Source organism: Brachypodium distachyon, chromosome 1 (genome assembly GCF_000005505.3).
Source record: "Brachypodium distachyon strain Bd21 chromosome 1, Brachypodium_distachyon_v3.0, whole genome shotgun sequence".
Classification (NCBI taxonomy): domain Eukaryota; kingdom Viridiplantae; phylum Streptophyta; class Magnoliopsida; order Poales; family Poaceae; genus Brachypodium; species Brachypodium distachyon.
Genome location: NC_016131.3, coordinates 14,194,972 through 14,210,799, shown reverse-complemented (window position 1 = coordinate 14,210,799; position 15,828 = coordinate 14,194,972). Strand labels below are relative to the sequence as shown.

The 15,828-nt window shown below is 42.6% G+C and overlaps 2 protein-coding genes across 4 annotated transcripts; both read right to left on the bottom strand.

Moving 5' to 3' along the window:
• Positions 1 to 375: 375 nt before the first annotated feature.
• Positions 376 to 3,330, bottom strand: LOC100829747 (probable WRKY transcription factor 29). Its single transcript, XM_003559741.4, has 3 exons — positions 2,272 to 3,330; positions 1,774 to 1,878; positions 376 to 1,240 (listed from the first exon to the last, which is right to left on the bottom strand). The coding sequence occupies exons 1-3, from the start codon at positions 2,607 to 2,609 to the stop codon at positions 700 to 702; spliced, it is 984 nt and encodes a 327-aa protein (XP_003559789.1). The 5' UTR covers positions 2,610 to 3,330; the 3' UTR covers positions 376 to 699.
• Positions 3,331 to 3,678: 348 nt separating this feature from the next.
• Positions 3,679 to 15,043, bottom strand: LOC100827745 (E3 ubiquitin-protein ligase SHPRH). 3 transcript variants are annotated; one of them, XM_010235591.3, is made up of 19 exons: positions 13,937 to 15,041; positions 13,447 to 13,650; positions 12,888 to 12,949; positions 12,301 to 12,784; positions 11,815 to 12,015; positions 10,960 to 11,215; positions 10,267 to 10,510; positions 9,740 to 9,900; positions 9,040 to 9,636; positions 8,662 to 8,819; positions 8,295 to 8,508; positions 8,025 to 8,216; positions 7,309 to 7,425; positions 6,527 to 6,772; positions 6,142 to 6,307; positions 5,710 to 5,897; positions 5,077 to 5,228; positions 4,375 to 4,636; positions 3,679 to 4,290 (listed from the first exon to the last, which is right to left on the bottom strand). In XM_010235591.3, the coding sequence occupies exons 1-19, from the start codon at positions 14,734 to 14,736 to the stop codon at positions 4,030 to 4,032; spliced, it is 4,965 nt and encodes a 1,654-aa protein (XP_010233893.1). In that variant the 5' UTR covers positions 14,737 to 15,041; the 3' UTR covers positions 3,679 to 4,029. The 3 variants fall into 3 exon arrangements, with proteins under 3 accessions (XP_010233893.1, XP_024312599.1, XP_024312598.1); XM_024456831.1 differs by having other exon boundaries at positions 13,447 to 13,642; positions 13,937 to 14,079; XM_024456830.1 differs by lacking the exon at positions 3,679 to 4,290 and having other exon boundaries at positions 4,584 to 4,725; positions 13,937 to 15,043.
• Between the last annotated feature and the right edge of the window lie 785 nt (positions 15,044 to 15,828).

Here is a 15,828-nt window from a genome sequence, read left to right as displayed (position 1 = left end):
ATGTCCAACATTGGTCCAGCCAAGCATCGACGCACAAAGAACCCTAGCGATTGGTTTTCAAGAGCTCATGCACGATCACATCATCTAATATAACAAACAGAAGCATATGTGTATTACTGGCAACTTAATTAAAAGGCTTTAAAAGGTAGCCATACAAACCGTGCTGATACTGTCAAACATGAACAATCTTTTAGTAATGTATAACTGATCCTGCAGTTAGTCCAAGACCCATGCTAAGCTTGTTCCAAGAATAACAGCTAAATGTTTTTAGCTCCGAACATTGAAATTTTCGCATACAATGGTAAATTAGATCCCTGGTCATAAGTTCCCAAAATTTATGGAAAAAGAAGACGAATCTCCAAGACACACAATTTAAATAATAATGTACACCTGTTTACGAAATATATTAATGCAAACGTATCGACACTACTACAAACACACCCTTATCACCGACGGGTCCTTGATGTAATGAGCCGTCGTCTGTGATCACATGCAACTAATTAATATACATGTTCATCAGTACATATAGCAAATACATGTTCATCAGTACATATAGCAAATATATGTGTAATAGTACTATCACATTACACAATGCATGCAAAATTACAAGCCAGCATCAGGCACGACAGGAGCACGTCTGAATGCATGCATCAGGCACGACAGAAGCAAGTCTGAATGCATGCATCAGGCACGTCTTCGTCAGGAATCGAAGCCAAACAGGTCGTCGTCGCCAAAGGATCCAAACGAGCCTGTGAATCCGAGGCTGCTCGGCGACGAAGGGAAGCTACTAATGCCTGCATCAACAGCATCCACCTCACCAGGCGCCGGCCAATACTCTGCCGGCGCTGACCCCACAGTCAACGGCACCGTCGCCGCCATCCTCTGGCCCTCCTCGGCAGCGACCTGGTCAGCGGCGGCCTGGGTAAGCTTCTCGCAGAAAGCCGGCAACCCCTGAGCCGGCAAGGAGCTGTAGCTGATGCCGGGGAAGAGCATGGAATGAGGAAAAGCGCTCGTGCTTGCGGTGGCGGCGGTGCCATTATTGATGGATGAGAAATCGATGAGGTTTGCGCAGTGATCCGGCGGTGCGGCGGCGCCTTCGAGGTGCAGGGTGGAGGGGTCCTTGCAGGTGTGCTCGCCGAAGTAGCTGATGACGAACTCAGAGGGGTTGGACTCGGATTTCTGCACCTGCTTCGTGGCCTTGCAGCCTTGATCGTGCTTGTGCGTGCACCTGTAGTAGCTCCTGGATACCACATGTGCATATACAAATTAGTAGCTATAGCTAGCTAGGCATACAACTTGTGCTATATATAGTGAAGTTATATGCATTTGAACAGTTAAAAAAGGCTCAACTAGGATATAATCAACTGGTGCTACATGCACTTGAACTGTTAAAAAGCTCAACTAGGAATAAGGATACAATCAACTAGTTAATTTAACCAGTTGGCAAGTGTGTCCTCACTTGTCCTTGGCTCCAATTAGTGATTTGATCAACACTCATGGATCCTTTATTCTAAAACTGACTCATAATGCAGCAACCACATTTAGCCGCATCATCCTTTAAATTACTTTTAACACAAGTCAGACATAATGAAACTGGTGTGTTGTTCTTTTGGCATGCAGATTGTGCCCAATCTCAATTCATACGTTAGTATCTCCTTTTCCTTTTGTAAATCAAGTTGCTGCACAACAGAACAGACAGTACATCTGTACTACAAATATATTAAGAGCTCTAGTTGTCTAGTTGTAAGCATATGCACACATATACATGTATACCTCGGGTTAGTGGATTTATGTATGAATTTCTGTCCATACTTCCTCCATGACTGCCCATCCTCCGGAGTCGTAACAGTCTCCGTCTTGATAAAAGGGCTCTTCGACCTGCCATATGACATGCATGTGTGCATATAAAGACATACAGAATTAGTTAGAACCTACATAGAATTTGATCAAGCCATGTATACATAAAAATCTTAGCCGCATGTACTTTTGTTCTTTTCGATGATCTGTGACAAGACAAACTTGCTGGATCATCATCAGGCCAGTCGGCTACTTTTCTTCCCTGATCATTGGGACGTAAAGTTGAGCTAGTCCCCACTCCCCACTAGGCCAAATCAATAGTCCAAATTGCATAAAGGCTAAAGAGGAACGTTAACCCGCATAACGTTTGTTAACTAAATCGCATACCAAGTAATACATGATGATCACTGAGCTAGCTATACCTACCTAGCTAGTTACCCACGGTTAGTGTTAAGGGTTTTAGACTTTCTTCACCTTCTCCTCGAGCCGCTGCTCCGGCGGACCGGCCCGGCCGCCGCACCTGCTCTCGTCCTCCTCCCGCCCGGTCGCCGTCCTGCCCCTGATGCTGTCGCCGCTGCACTGCCTGCCCCTGATGCTGCAACCACGCCACCGCCGTTGGCGCCCAGCCTCGAGAACGCGCTCGACAGCCTGGTCATCATCCCCTGCATCAGCTCCCCGGCGTCCCCGACCGGTGACCCCTGCAACACGGTCTGGAGCATCACCGCGCGCTCGCGCACCCCGACCAGGTCGTCGTACAGCGCTGCCTGCGGCGGGGGCGGCTCCGACGAGCGGCCGCCGTTGTGGGATGTCATGCTGGCAAGGAGGCAACAGAAGAGCTGTAGTCGGCCAGCCCGTAGCTTGAGAGTAGGTAGGGTAGGGTGCTGGGTGCTCCAGTTTAGTTTTTATTGGTGCATCCGGTGGGAAGTTAGGGTGGAAAAGTAAAGATGATGAGGGCGAGAGCTACCGTGGGAGGGAGAGGAAGTGGGGAGGACATGGAGTCGCGCGCGGGGCCCCGGCTTAGATGTGACCCTGCAATGCAAAGGCGTCATGGACGTGACGATGCCAGGTGAGCTCATCGGCGGCCGCCTCATGCATGCATGGTCTTGGCCGGGTCAAGCCATCAAGCTATAGCATTTCTCCGTCAGTCTCTTGCAAGCTGCATGAATATCACTTGGCAAAAAGGGGTTGCACTTGCACAGTCATGATGTTAATCCACAATAGGACTAGTTTACTACTACCTCCGTTCATCATATAAGGTTTTTTCAACATGATGTTTATATGCATAATTTTGGCATGAGATTTTATTTTGCTGCAGGAAAAGGACAGTACGTACGTGCGTGCAAATTTTATTGCAGGTCATGGACAAGTCGTCTGGCTAAAGACTCGATAAAGAATAAGCGATGAGTATATACTTATATTTTACTACGACTAATAATTTTCTGTTGCATGTGCATTGAACTGTGCACACGAAGAAATCGTCCAAGGGGAGAGAATCTGCAAACTGCCAAGAAAACTACTCACAGACAACCTTCAGCCTTCTTATCAAAATGGTTTTATCTAGGACGACTAGTCTTTAGCTTGGCACGCGCATGATGTTAACACGGAGACCCCTCAGTTTAAACTCGGGACAAGACAAGGGCCCAGTAGTATAGATATATAAATATGACTATTTTCGTGTGTGGGGAGAAGACACGAGTCTATTTCTTCCACGTACGTACACACAATGACGAAGAGATGACAACTTTCCGACGAAAAACGGCAAACCGGACCCAGGAAGCTCAAGACAGTAGACGATGTTGCCCATATCTGCCCTTGCCGACTTGCACGGCCGAATACTCGACGCAAGCCGGCACAGGAAACCGGGCGTACCAAGGGTTCAGAGGCTAAAATATATATGCTATCCGTTACACAAACTTGCATGCTACATTAGTTTTTTTAAAATACAAAAATGCTACATTCATAAAGATGTACACCGGACTGAAATAAGTTGTCATGACAGAAATGAAATGCGCATATGCTTCTATCAAAACTAACCAGCCTATGTCATGACATTTTGTCATCTCGCTAAACTACACCATCACTGGCTCCGAGCCTCTAATGCCATTCTGTCGGTGAAGCCGGATTCAAATGATGTGGCAACTTAAGGCTATATCAGCCCGCTGCCCGCATAGAGATTAGCACTGAAATTTCCAACTGCGTGAAGACGATTTATGTTAGCATAACGCTGCGTTGTCATGTTGCTCCATTGATAGCCCTCATTTCAGCAGCTAACCCCGCAGCAACAGACGGGGGCAAACTCCTCAAGCTATCACCATGGTTCTTATCCTCCTGATCCGGAGGCTGATCAGGACCCGCCACAGGAAACAGTGACTCCACATCCTTCAGAGTCAGTGCAAGCTCGTCTTTGAAGTTTTTTGATTTGCGGTTGATAGTGGAGCAGACAGCTCTACCCCTGTTCATTTTGTATATGCTATCTTCTATTGTTTCCTTCACCTGAAAACCAAATAACCATTTGATTTTAATTTTTTTGCAAGAATAGTTCAAATGAAATAAATGAGGACAGGATATGCTGCTTACAACAAAACGGTGGATAAATGTGTTCTTGTCTTGCCCAACTCTATGGATCCTACTGATAGCTTGTGCCTCAGCTGATGGGTTTAGTACTGGCTCCAACAGAATTACGTGTTGTGCTTCCAGTAGATTCAGACCGTTTGCACCATGCTGTATAAGCATTAGCAATACTTGAACAGGCTGCATTCTGGAATCTGCCTTCTTCACTTTGTCTCCATTTATACTGGTTGCCTGACCTTTGAATTGACAGAGTGCTGCCTGTGATTTTCTGAAGGAAAATGAACTTTCATTAAGCAACTGCATTGTCCGTGTGATCAGCATATGCAGAAGACTTCCCTCATGTAACAATCTAGGAAACTGAAAGCAGAACAGGAAAATATAAAAGAAAAATATAGCTTTAATAAATCTAGTTTCATATGCACCTGCAATAATCTGCTAGAGAAGGTGTACACACACACACACACACACACATATATATAGTATTGTTGAGCTTAGCACCACAAAACAAATAATTAAAGCATGTCTGGCCTGTGCTACAAGTATCTCAGCTTCCTCCTTTCTATAGCTTTAATAAATCTAATTTCATATGCACCCGCAGTAATCTGCTAGATAAGGTGTGTACACACACGTATATATATAGTATTGTTGAGCTTAGCACCGCGAAACAAATAATTAAAGTATGTCTGGCCTGTGCTACAAGTATCTCACCTTCCTCCTTTCATCCGGGCATAAGAGATATTGTTAGCACAAAGGGAGTGCTCTAATACATCAAGAACATCATTCCAACTAGAAAAAACAAGTATTTTCGCTGCTCCATCAGTTGAAGTGATCCTCAAAATCCTTCTTGTCACAGCTTCAATCTTAGTTCATGTAAAAGAGCAAACAAGATTAATAAGTTATTGCATACAACTTGAACACATACTTACAATTTAAACACCTGAGTTGGAGAGCTCAGCGTCAGTGAGGTACATGGCCCATGGACCTATGATTATTGCTATTCACTTATTTAGCGGCATGTGGTCACTGACCACAAAAATATGTGGCATCAGATTGACGACATTCAGAAACTCCTACTACATTATATCTAGCTTTGTCTAACTTTTTAGATAAATCATTTTCTTACAGAAAAATTTCAGATAAATCAACTGCATAACAAATCATGTACTTGGCCAAGAATCAAGCAACAAGCAACTCAGTTTGACAGCAAGTTTAGTTAGGTTACTGGTTGCACCAGGGCAAGAACCACCATCTTCCATGTTAAATCATTACAAACAGACAAATAAGAAACCAGATATTTAAAATACACAACGATAAAGCAGTTGCAAGGAAATTAAATGAAACCTTTGTTCCGTATGAACCTTGGACAGAAACAGCGCTTTCTGCCAAATCCTCAGCTTGTTTATCAGCATTTTCACTCTGTTTCTCAACTACAAAAGCAACATTCTCGAGATATGTACATTGGCGACATGTAGGACACATAATCCATTTTTGGCGCTTCCCAGCAGCTCGTTCTGTTAGGTAAAGACAGCCTGAGAGCCACAAGGAGATAAATTTAGTGAAGATCAAGAGTTTATTGTACATTAAATCAACATAAATGTCATGAATAATAGATGGTTCGCCCAGATGTTTGATCAGCACTGCAGTCAGATTTGCAAAATGAAAAGATTAATAGAGCCAAGTCCCAACAAGAAGGCAGACACATTGTATGCTTACAACAGAACAGACAACAGTATCACTTGTAAATAAGTTTGAGGAGAAAACTTGGGTACTTACACTTGCAACACATGAAATGACCACATTGGAAAACCATTTTCTTGTCGAGAATCTTCTCCTGACAAACTGGGCATGGTTCATTGCTAATGCCGGAAAAGGTTTGCCCTGTGGCAGGGAAGGAAGTCGCTATAGCAACAGTGTTGCCTGACTTGGGCAGCATCAATCCCTAAAAGTACATAGAAATGCAAACGGCCCTTATAAAAGATATCACTGAAATGGATTATGAAAATTGGAAATATCCTAGTAGATAAATATTAATCCTGCCGAGGCTAAACACAAGAATAAATTCTTTAAGAGTTATCCAGATGGAATACAGTTCTATTTTCAGGAAGATATAGAAGCAGAATATCAAGTCCACAGCAGAGCAGTAGTAGTTATTATTTACCTTCAAGTACCGGAGTTGGCCTCTTATACGAGCTAAAGAAGAAAGAGCCAAGAATTTGTCACTTGTGAACTGCACGTTGTATGGTATGAGCTCTTCTCTGGTTACAATATTGACAGCACTGGGCTCATCATCATTCTCTTTGAGCTGCATCCTTGAGATAGACATCTTGATCTCATCATGAGCACGCAATAATTGGGTCTGAGCAATTGACAGGCTCCTGGCAAGAGAAAACTCCTTACGCATAGCCTAAATTAACAACCATGGTCAGAGAATACCCTAGCTCGCGATATTTTTGAAACCTATAAAATTTAAACTTAAGTGTACGGATCACTAGGTATGCAAGATTTTAAGGTTTGACATATGGTAAATGACAAGCATTTAGACGCGTGTTTGAGAAGAAAAAAAAAAGGGATTGGCATATGGCCAGATTCATAAAATCATGGCTAAACAAGTAGTGTGGCATCTGTCTCATTGACGTTTACTCGGCAATTACCAAATGCAAATGATCATCAAATAAGATGTAGCAGGTTTTACACTAATAACAGGGCAGTAGTAACTAAATAAACAAGTGCTGTTCCTCTGATAAACAAAATCATGACATGACAAAATATTACTTGTAACGAAAAGGTACACTTTTTTCCAACGGTGCGCTTATATTTGCTATTTCTACTGCTACAGTAGAATAATCTGCAACGTTAGCTGCTAAAAATGTGCTGATTGCCATTAAAAGACCATATAAAAAATGCAAGGAGATAAGGCATCAATATATAAATGCAATGTACCTCAAAAAGAAGCATATGTTTCTTAGCAATTTCCAAAGATTGCTTTCCCAACACTGCCTTTGAGTGGGTTCGAATAGCCCTTAGGGTAGTCTCAGTTTGAGAAGGATGCCTGTAGACCTGTAAAGAATGGCACAGTACATAACTACTTTTTAATAATAATGCTCGATCCAAAAATATAATGATAATAATAGATAGATAGTTGAACACATTTTGTTCCTTCGAAATGCCAGGTTTAATTGAAGATAACTGACAGGAGAAAAAAAAATCCAGTTAAATAGAAGTTAAAAATAAAAATCATAGCAGACAATGGCCCAGTGATGTCATTAGTTTCCTTCGTTAGAACAAAACATACTCCCTCCGGCCACAAATAAGTGTACTTCCAGGTTTTGTCCTAAGCCAAACATTTTTAGATTTGACCAACTTTGTTGAAAAGAATAGCAACATATATGACATCAAATTGGTATATTATGAAACTACATTTCAAAACGGATCTAATGATACTAATTTAATGTCATAAATGTTGCTATGTTTTCCAGTAAAGTCAGTCAAAGTTCAATATTTTAGACCTAGGACAAAACCTAGAAGTACACTTATTTGTGGACGGAGGGAGTACCTGTATGTTTTCCCAAGCTGAGGTATGTGAAAACATACTACTGAGGTATGTGTACAGATGAAAGACACAACAATCATCTGGGTGGAGATAGAATAAATGATACCTGTATGTTTTGCCGGGCTGATCTTGGATTGTTATTGTCACTGCCAACTTCAGGTCCTTCATTAGTTTTTTTGTTGCGGAAGAAGTGGTTCAACTCATATTTTCGCCTTTGCAAATCCTGCGCTTCATCTACTGAAGCAATAACAGAACCATTGTTTGATTTCTTAACAACAAACAGCCGTGCCTCATACCCCTAGAAGAATTGATGAGATAAATGTCAATTTCAATTTTTATCACAAATACATCAAAGAGCACGGGCATATAAGATTACCTGAAACAGGTCATCTAATTCACACTGTATGCACAAAGAACCGGTACCATCGTAGCAGTTCGGACAATATCTCTGACCCTCAATGTCCTCGTCCCATGGATTATCCATTGTTTTGTCAATTTCCAAAAGCCTAACCATCAATTGTTGCCTTGATCCTTGCAGGGAATCAATACCAGCTTGAACGGTATACTTCAAGCCAGCAATAGTTTGAACCCTATGAATAAAAGACCAAGTTCTCCGTCAACCACCAAAAATATTTTAATTTACTGATGCTAATTCCCAAATAGTTAAAAAAATATAAGTTCCTAAATAATTAAAACAGTATAGTCTGCATGGAGAACATACTGAACCAAAGTTTGGTGCTGACCTTCCAGTTGTACCCAAGGCAGTGGGGCTCTTAGTGGAAAAATTATCAATCTTCCTAAAGAGCTCATCGGATGAATCCTTGTTCCTCTCAATGCAGTCTAAAGCATGTAGCCACCAATTCATACCTTGATTTTGTAGTTCTTTATTAAGAGCTGTGACCTAAGGGCCAGGGGTCAATAGAAATCAGTGATGAATTTAGTATTTTAGTCTAGAGCACTTTAAGTAAGGCAAACATCGTGCTCATAGAGTAGCAAGATATAAAACAGAACACACAAGAATGTTGCAAGAAAACATAAAACTTTCCGAGTAAGAAAAGGAGGCGTTGATCAAAGATCATTTGTGGCAACCCAAAAAATAACAGTCAGGTGAAGTGACCAACCTCTTCAAGTGATGCATTGAAATCCTTCTGTGCTATTAGTAGCTTTGTAGCAAAAGCTGACAAATATTTTTCTTTCAGTGTGTTGCAAGTCTTTCTCAAGCAACCATCAGCGAAACATTCAGATGACGAGTGGCATCCAGAATCATTATCTGCGTCCAACTCTACACTTGTGGATGCTTGTCCAGTAAGATTGTTGTCCTCGGAGGTTTCAGGACCATCAGCTGTCAAAACTGAACAGCCATTCTCAGATACTTTATGTCGCTTTATGCCACTTAAATCTGAATCCGCAGGGTCAGCTTCTTTTCTTTTTCGTTTATTGCAGACTGAAGAAGGTTGTTTTTTTCGTGGGCATTCTTGTAAATACTCAGAACTAGTTGTGAGCATCTCCGCAAGATTGTGGTTGATATGAAGATTCAACAACGGGTCAATGCGGAAATCATCAAAATTTCGATGAGCCAAATCTAATGCTTCTTTGTACAAAGAGATAGCTTCTTGGTTCTTTTGTTCAATGATAGCTATTCCAGCAAGACCATTCAGGGCAACGACAATTTTTCTAAGTTCTTCCTCCCCTTCAACTTTTGCTTTACCAATAAGAACCTGGATATAAAAGGATCATCATCAGCTTTAAGCACAAAATCACGTCATTGCTTTTAAAAACAATTGGCTGGCGATCAGGAAGGTAAAATCATTGAAGGTCCACCTGTAAAATTTCATCCATTGACAAAGGAGTACGTTGCAGGGAGCAGAGACCGGAACTACCCACTTGCGGGTGGCAACAGGCCTGCCGAAGCTTAAGCAGCGGGACTAGAAGTTTGGCGGTATCATTATTGGAGAGATACACATTTGATAAAGCATTTGAATCTACAAAACAATAAAAGGTTAAAACAGTTTCAGATTTTTGAACAAACGGCTAAGCATGGTGACCGTACAGCAGTGCAAATTTGTGGTCATCAACAAATCCCTTTAGAGTTTGCTTTCTTTGAGTGCAGATATGCAAAAAAATAAAAGAAATAGAAATTTCGGACAGATTATCTCATTGCCAGATGCAGATCTTACATAATTGTCTCGTATAGTGCTGTTCTGTGAGAAATGTCCTTCGGACTCTCTGTAATTATTTCCATTCAAACACAACACTAAAAGGAAGCGGCAGAAAATAAATGGAACTTACTAAAAGCCTGGCCCTGCCTGAAAGAGAAAATAAATGATACTGATATATGGACCAAGTACCTGATGTTTGTTGCTGTCTGTTGGCACCATCTCTTAAACGTCTAATAATTTCGTGCGCATGGTCCATGCAAGTTGCATGCTGCTTCTGATAGAAATATTCTTCAATTGAAGAAAAGATCAGCCATGAGAAACACTCTTCTTGTGGAGGCAGCTGTAATTCTTGCGAGACATGAATTTTAGAGGACCGCCACATGATTTTCTTGAAGAACTTGTGTGTATAATCCATAGCTATCATGTCTCCGCTCTGCAGTTCAATTCAATGAGTAAAAGGTGAAAGGATTAATTAATCCAACCATTACAATTACAAGAAATGAATGCTGTGAAAGCTGCAGAGCAGTAACCAGCATTACATGCACGTCCATCACAGCAACATTTCATGTATTGCTACACAAATCAACAAATTTTCACTGGGATTGCCATTCTTTTATCAGGTTTTAGTAAAACCGTTTCGCAGTTCTTCGAAGATGTTCATTATCCATGCATGTTTTTGAAATGCATGAACCTATCGATGAGCAAGCTTATGAGCTAACAGTAAAATCAATACCATCTTAAGTTTATGGCTATTACTGCCTCACTGCACCATCTTCACCATCAATGATATAGTATGGAAGTTCCTTTGTCAATACTTAGAGCAACTGCAGGTTTAGGATAGATGAATTAAATGCCCGTAGTTACCATTGGCAGTCAATGTACCTCGTATGGGTCTCTAATAATGTCCACCCACCATCTATATGTGTCAAATGGACTTGTCTTGAGAAAGCGTAGAAGGCCGAAAAGATCATCAAGCCTGCGTTGTATTGGAGTTCCTGTGATACACCAACGGTGTTGCGCATTTAGCCTCATTGCCATCTCAGTTACAGAAGTTTTGCTCGACTCTACCATCTGAGCTTCATCCAAACAAAGCCGCCACCAGTGGACCCTTGTTAGTACAGTTGGAATGACAGGGTACCTAGAGTGTATAATGAGAGTTCAGTAGAAGTTAGTGATAGTTAGTTTCATACTATTGAATGACCGGCAGGCATGATGTGCTAATAGCTGGGATGCACATAAGACTGCAAGCATTCGATGGAATAAAGGGACCAAATAAGCTAGTGCACTTCTATTTCAGCTAATATAAGTCTACTGTGATTCTAAATAGAGTATTAAAATCTTTAAGTGACCTTCCGGTGCCGTACCTGCTTCCCAGCAACCATATGAACCTAAAGTGCTATAAGAAATGTGTTAAATCCTTCCAAAGAGGATAACATCCTAGCCTGCCATGGGCAGAGACACAATTGAAGTACCTCGCTTGGTGTAAAAGGGTTAACCTTGAAGCACTATGTCTAGGATGACAAAGCTTTCGTGCCAATGATGCTCAAGTTAAAATGGCAATGTGGTACTAAAGGTAGGGGCGCTACAGGATGTCTAGAATAAAAGGGACAGCACTCCTTTGTCAGTTAGGAACACATATTAACAGATGGTTCCATTGTTATATAAAGTCAACTCTCAAAATAACAGAATCAGTTTAAATCTGTATAGCTAAGCTTTGCTGTGAAAATTAAATATTACCTCTTCTGAAATCTCAAGAAATGGCGATCACCATCATGCCGATCAGAATCATGGGATAGATCTTCTCTGAGGACATCATAAGTAGTCAAAACAACATCAGCAGTGCTTATCTCAGTCATATCACTTTTTTGGTTAGAACCTGTGTCCAAGTTCCTTGCACCACCATAAATGCAAACATTCAGAGATCCTGGCCTTGTGTGTCTAAGAGAAATGGAAATTAACAATCAGTATGTCACTAAAATTATTAAAGAAAAATCACCATTCTGCATTTGAAACAGAGAGATATGCATATGAAAATAGGAAGAAATAATAGCACGTAAAATTTGAATGGTTAATTGGTCACGTACATGATGTAAGTTTTCTTATAAGTGGTCTCAGTATCTTTAACTTTGAAAATGCAGGGTTTTGCTATTAACTGAAGAACTAGAGACAATATCACAAATTCACAATGATGCGCAATTAATGTTTGGACGGGAGAAATCATACCGGGTAATCTCAGAGTGCCACTGTGCCAATATTGGTGATGGACATACTATCAATGTAGCATGACTGAATATAGTAGTATGAGCTGCTTCAGCAAGTTCCAAGCACACTGGACATATGTAGTTTTCTTCTGTATCTGCAATAGAATATGTGCCTCTCTTTTGCATTCTATTTTTTGATTTCATGGTGCCTTTTTCCTTGTTTGATGACAGATCATCATCGTCAAATGTTACATCTTTCTTGGGTGAGTAACCAACACAATCAGCATGCTGCCAAGCATCACAAATGTCACATTGGATCCATATTCCCTTGTATGAAGAATTTTCACTTGCAGCACCACAAATGCACTCAACCCTGTCCCTTTTCTGCCTATTTATCTGATCTATTTCTTTTCTGCTTTGAGTGACAGAAGAGTCTATGGAAAATGTGCTACGATGGGCAAAAATGCAAGCCAAAAGCTCAACAGTTTTCCCCAAGCCCATTTCGTCTGTAATTATTTAGCCATAAATAGTAAAGTTAGCGATGAAATATCATTAGCGACCAAAACATTAATGCACTGCAATACGTCGACACACTTAGTACCAACATACCAGCCAAAATGCCTCCAGAGACATACGGTGGAGAAGGCTCTGGTTGCAATGAAACATTTCCACTGCAAAGTAAAAGGTTTACATGAATCTGAACTACTCAAAGGATATTGATAGGAACATATAAATTCAAAATCCAGAACAATGGACAAAATATATTTCCAGAAAACAAAGATCAGCCGAGTAAGACCACAAATATGCAAAGCAAATAATACGGAGTATGCATTTATGCATAGGAGTCTAAGATGTTTACGATAGCATATCCAAATAACATGCAGCTTTGTTCTGTGTCCATGACTCGATAAAATCCTACATCAACGCAAACCTTGACACATTAAAAATATCTCAAGATACTTAACCCACAAACTCCAGTTTTTTCTTTCAGTTCAGACAACAGTCATAACAGTACCCAACATGGAAAGAAACTGCCATTAATTGTCCTTACATGATGACAACAGCCCAAGGATAATTAATATAACAGTAGTTCAAACATGTCAATATGCGATCAAGGAAAGCAAGGCAACATCAGGGGAAGTACAAGTAATATGCACTGGACTCTTACTTGAAAGGGTTGTAGAACATCCTGGACTTTGTGCCAACAAAATCTATTGGAACACAATAGGGTGCCGAATGAACATCTCCTTCATTGGGTAATGAAACAGTATTTCCCTTTTCGCGTTGAACCATCCAATTTGCTGCACGAAGTTGGTATGGTCGGAGATGAGGAAGTAAATCAGGAAGGTTCTCTTCCAACAGCCCTGCCCCCCTATCAACAAATAATGAGGGTGTCATATAACAGACAGAAAGAGAATGGTACCATCATAATACATATAAATTTGTTTTGTACAACACAAGATCACAGAAAGCCCCAAGTATTACCACCAAGCAAGCTATGTAAGCCATAATGACAGCATCACTAGGGAAAATAGTTATCTTATCTCAGTGTAAATACTTTTGCATACTTCTTGGCAGGCACAAAAACAAATTCAGCATAACTGACTCAATTGTTTCCTAATAACAAGACATAAGATCATGAGATGTAAGGCACGCACGTTGAAGGCTTGACAGCTTCATAGAAGGCAGCAAGATCGAATTGTGAGTCACTCTTTGGGGCGAAATCACCATCAATGTCTGTTGGTGGGACTAGATCATCCATCCCATATATGACAGCCGATGTTGTAACCTCAGGGCGAACCCAAGCCATCACATTCATCAAACTCTTCCTCCACGGATGCCTTGCCACCTCCAGCAGCGATTCACACGTACCAAAAGCCCGGTCCATCACCTCCACTCTAACCCGGAGTACAATAGCCGGCACCGAATCATCACGCGGTCCTGAGCTGCACTCCCCAATCCGCAGCGTCACGAACCCCAAGCTAACCAGATGGGCGAGACCGGACACGCCTTCGTCAGGGCCATCGAAACGGCCCGAGACAAACACACCGCCTCCAAACTTCTCGGCGTGGTACTCCAGGAGCACACAATCCGACGGCACCACGGGCCACTGGCCCAGCCTGAATCCCTCCTCCGGCGCGTCCCGCACCCGGAGATGCAGCAAGCACCTCCCCCTGCTGTCCTCCTTGAAGTACTCCTCCTCCACCGCCGCAAAGTCCACCGCCTCCTTCCCCTCGCCGTCGAGCCTCACGTCGCGGAGGACCAGCTCGGCGAGGTCGCGGCCGCTTCCGGGGCAGCCGCGGCCATCCACCTCCACGAGGACGTCCCTCCTCGCCTCGCCCTTGGCCTCGCGCTTCGACTTCGACTTGGACTTCGAGCCACCACCGCCGACGCTAGGGCTCGGCGCGGCGGCGAGCCCACTCGCCGCCCGCGACGGCGGCGCCTTCTTCCTCCCCATGCGGCGGCGACGTAGTACGTCCTCACCTCACCTCAGCGACCCGCCCCAGCCCAGCATTCGACGGAAGGGGTTTTGCTCGGAGCGGAATTGGGCGGCGGCTCCAGAAATCCTCCAAACCCTCGCGATTGGGGCCCGGGAGGAGGAGGGGAATCGATCGGGGAGAGCCGGAGATTGAGGCTGGGGTGGAGAGAACGCGCCGAGCTCGCTCGGGGAGATTGGGGGGCGGGGCTGCGCTGCGGATTTCCGCTTCTCGTCGCGTCTATCTCCTCTCCCCGCGGCCGCGGAAGGACAGAGGGGGGTTTTGCACGAACCTGATCTCGAGTTAATTTTTGAAAGTTTTTTAAAGTTTTTCAGTGACGTCTGTGGAAAAAAAAGAACCTGATCTCGACTAAAATTTGAAAAGGTGATGTCACGAGTGACACCACGGCACGGCACCATAAGATCGGCACGGAGTTTAAAGCGGCGATGTTACCGGTGTGACGATGTCGATACCTAGTGGTGTCAGGTTAGCCAACCCATGATAAACCCCCCGACAACTGGAGCATAAGCCGACGTAGTTCCATCTCATTTCGCTGCGCTGTTGTGCCTTTTTGGCTGAAGTCTGTCCTCTGGTGTATGAATGACAATCAAAAACACGTGGGTTTGGTTCGACGTCACATGACGGCGCGTGCCTGGCTACTACTGGTAGGTACCGGCACCAGAGCGCGTAGAGTTGGGTAGAGGGTTATTTTGTTCGATCTCTTGGTTGTTTACTTGTTATAATAGCTTTGAATGGTAAAATTTGAACTTTGCGTAGGTAAATCTAAAACATTGCCATATTTTTTTTTCTTTTTCACTAGAATGACCATATCGGGAAAAGTGACGATGTGCCTAATTTTCAAAGCAACCTTTTAACGAAACGAAAGCATTGCAAGAGCAGCTCATAGGGTATCACTCTTCAAATAAGACAAAAAAACCAAATCAATATTTAGGTTTACCTGCACGTAGGATTTTGAAAACAATGAATAAATGTCAATTGTAAAATCTTATGTGAAAGATGGAGGCATGAACCGATTCTTGGGAGACATATAGCCCCCCACAATCTCGAGAGAA

Coding starts and splice junctions, on each gene's coding strand:
- LOC100829747 (XM_003559741.4), bottom strand. CDS start 2,609: ATGACATCCCACAACGGCGGCCGCTCGTCGGAGCCGCCCCCGCCGCAG. Junction 1,879..2,271: donor AGCAGCGGCTCGAGGAGAAG/GTGAAGAAAGTC, acceptor GTCATATGGCAG/GTCGAAGAGCCCTTTTATCA. Junction 1,241..1,773: donor CATAAATCCACTAACCCGAG/GTATACATGTAT, acceptor TGTGGTATCCAG/GAGCTACTACAGGTGCACGC.
- LOC100827745 (XM_010235591.3), bottom strand. CDS start 14,736: ATGGGGAGGAAGAAGGCGCCGCCGTCGCGGGCGGCGAGTGGGCTCGCC. Junction 12,016..12,300: donor TGGCACTCTGAGATTACCCG/GTATGATTTCTC, acceptor CATTTCTCTTAG/ACACACAAGGCCAGGATCTC. Junction 6,308..6,526: donor GCCAACTCCGGTACTTGAAG/GTAAATAATAAC, acceptor ATGTACTTTTAG/GGATTGATGCTGCCCAAGTC.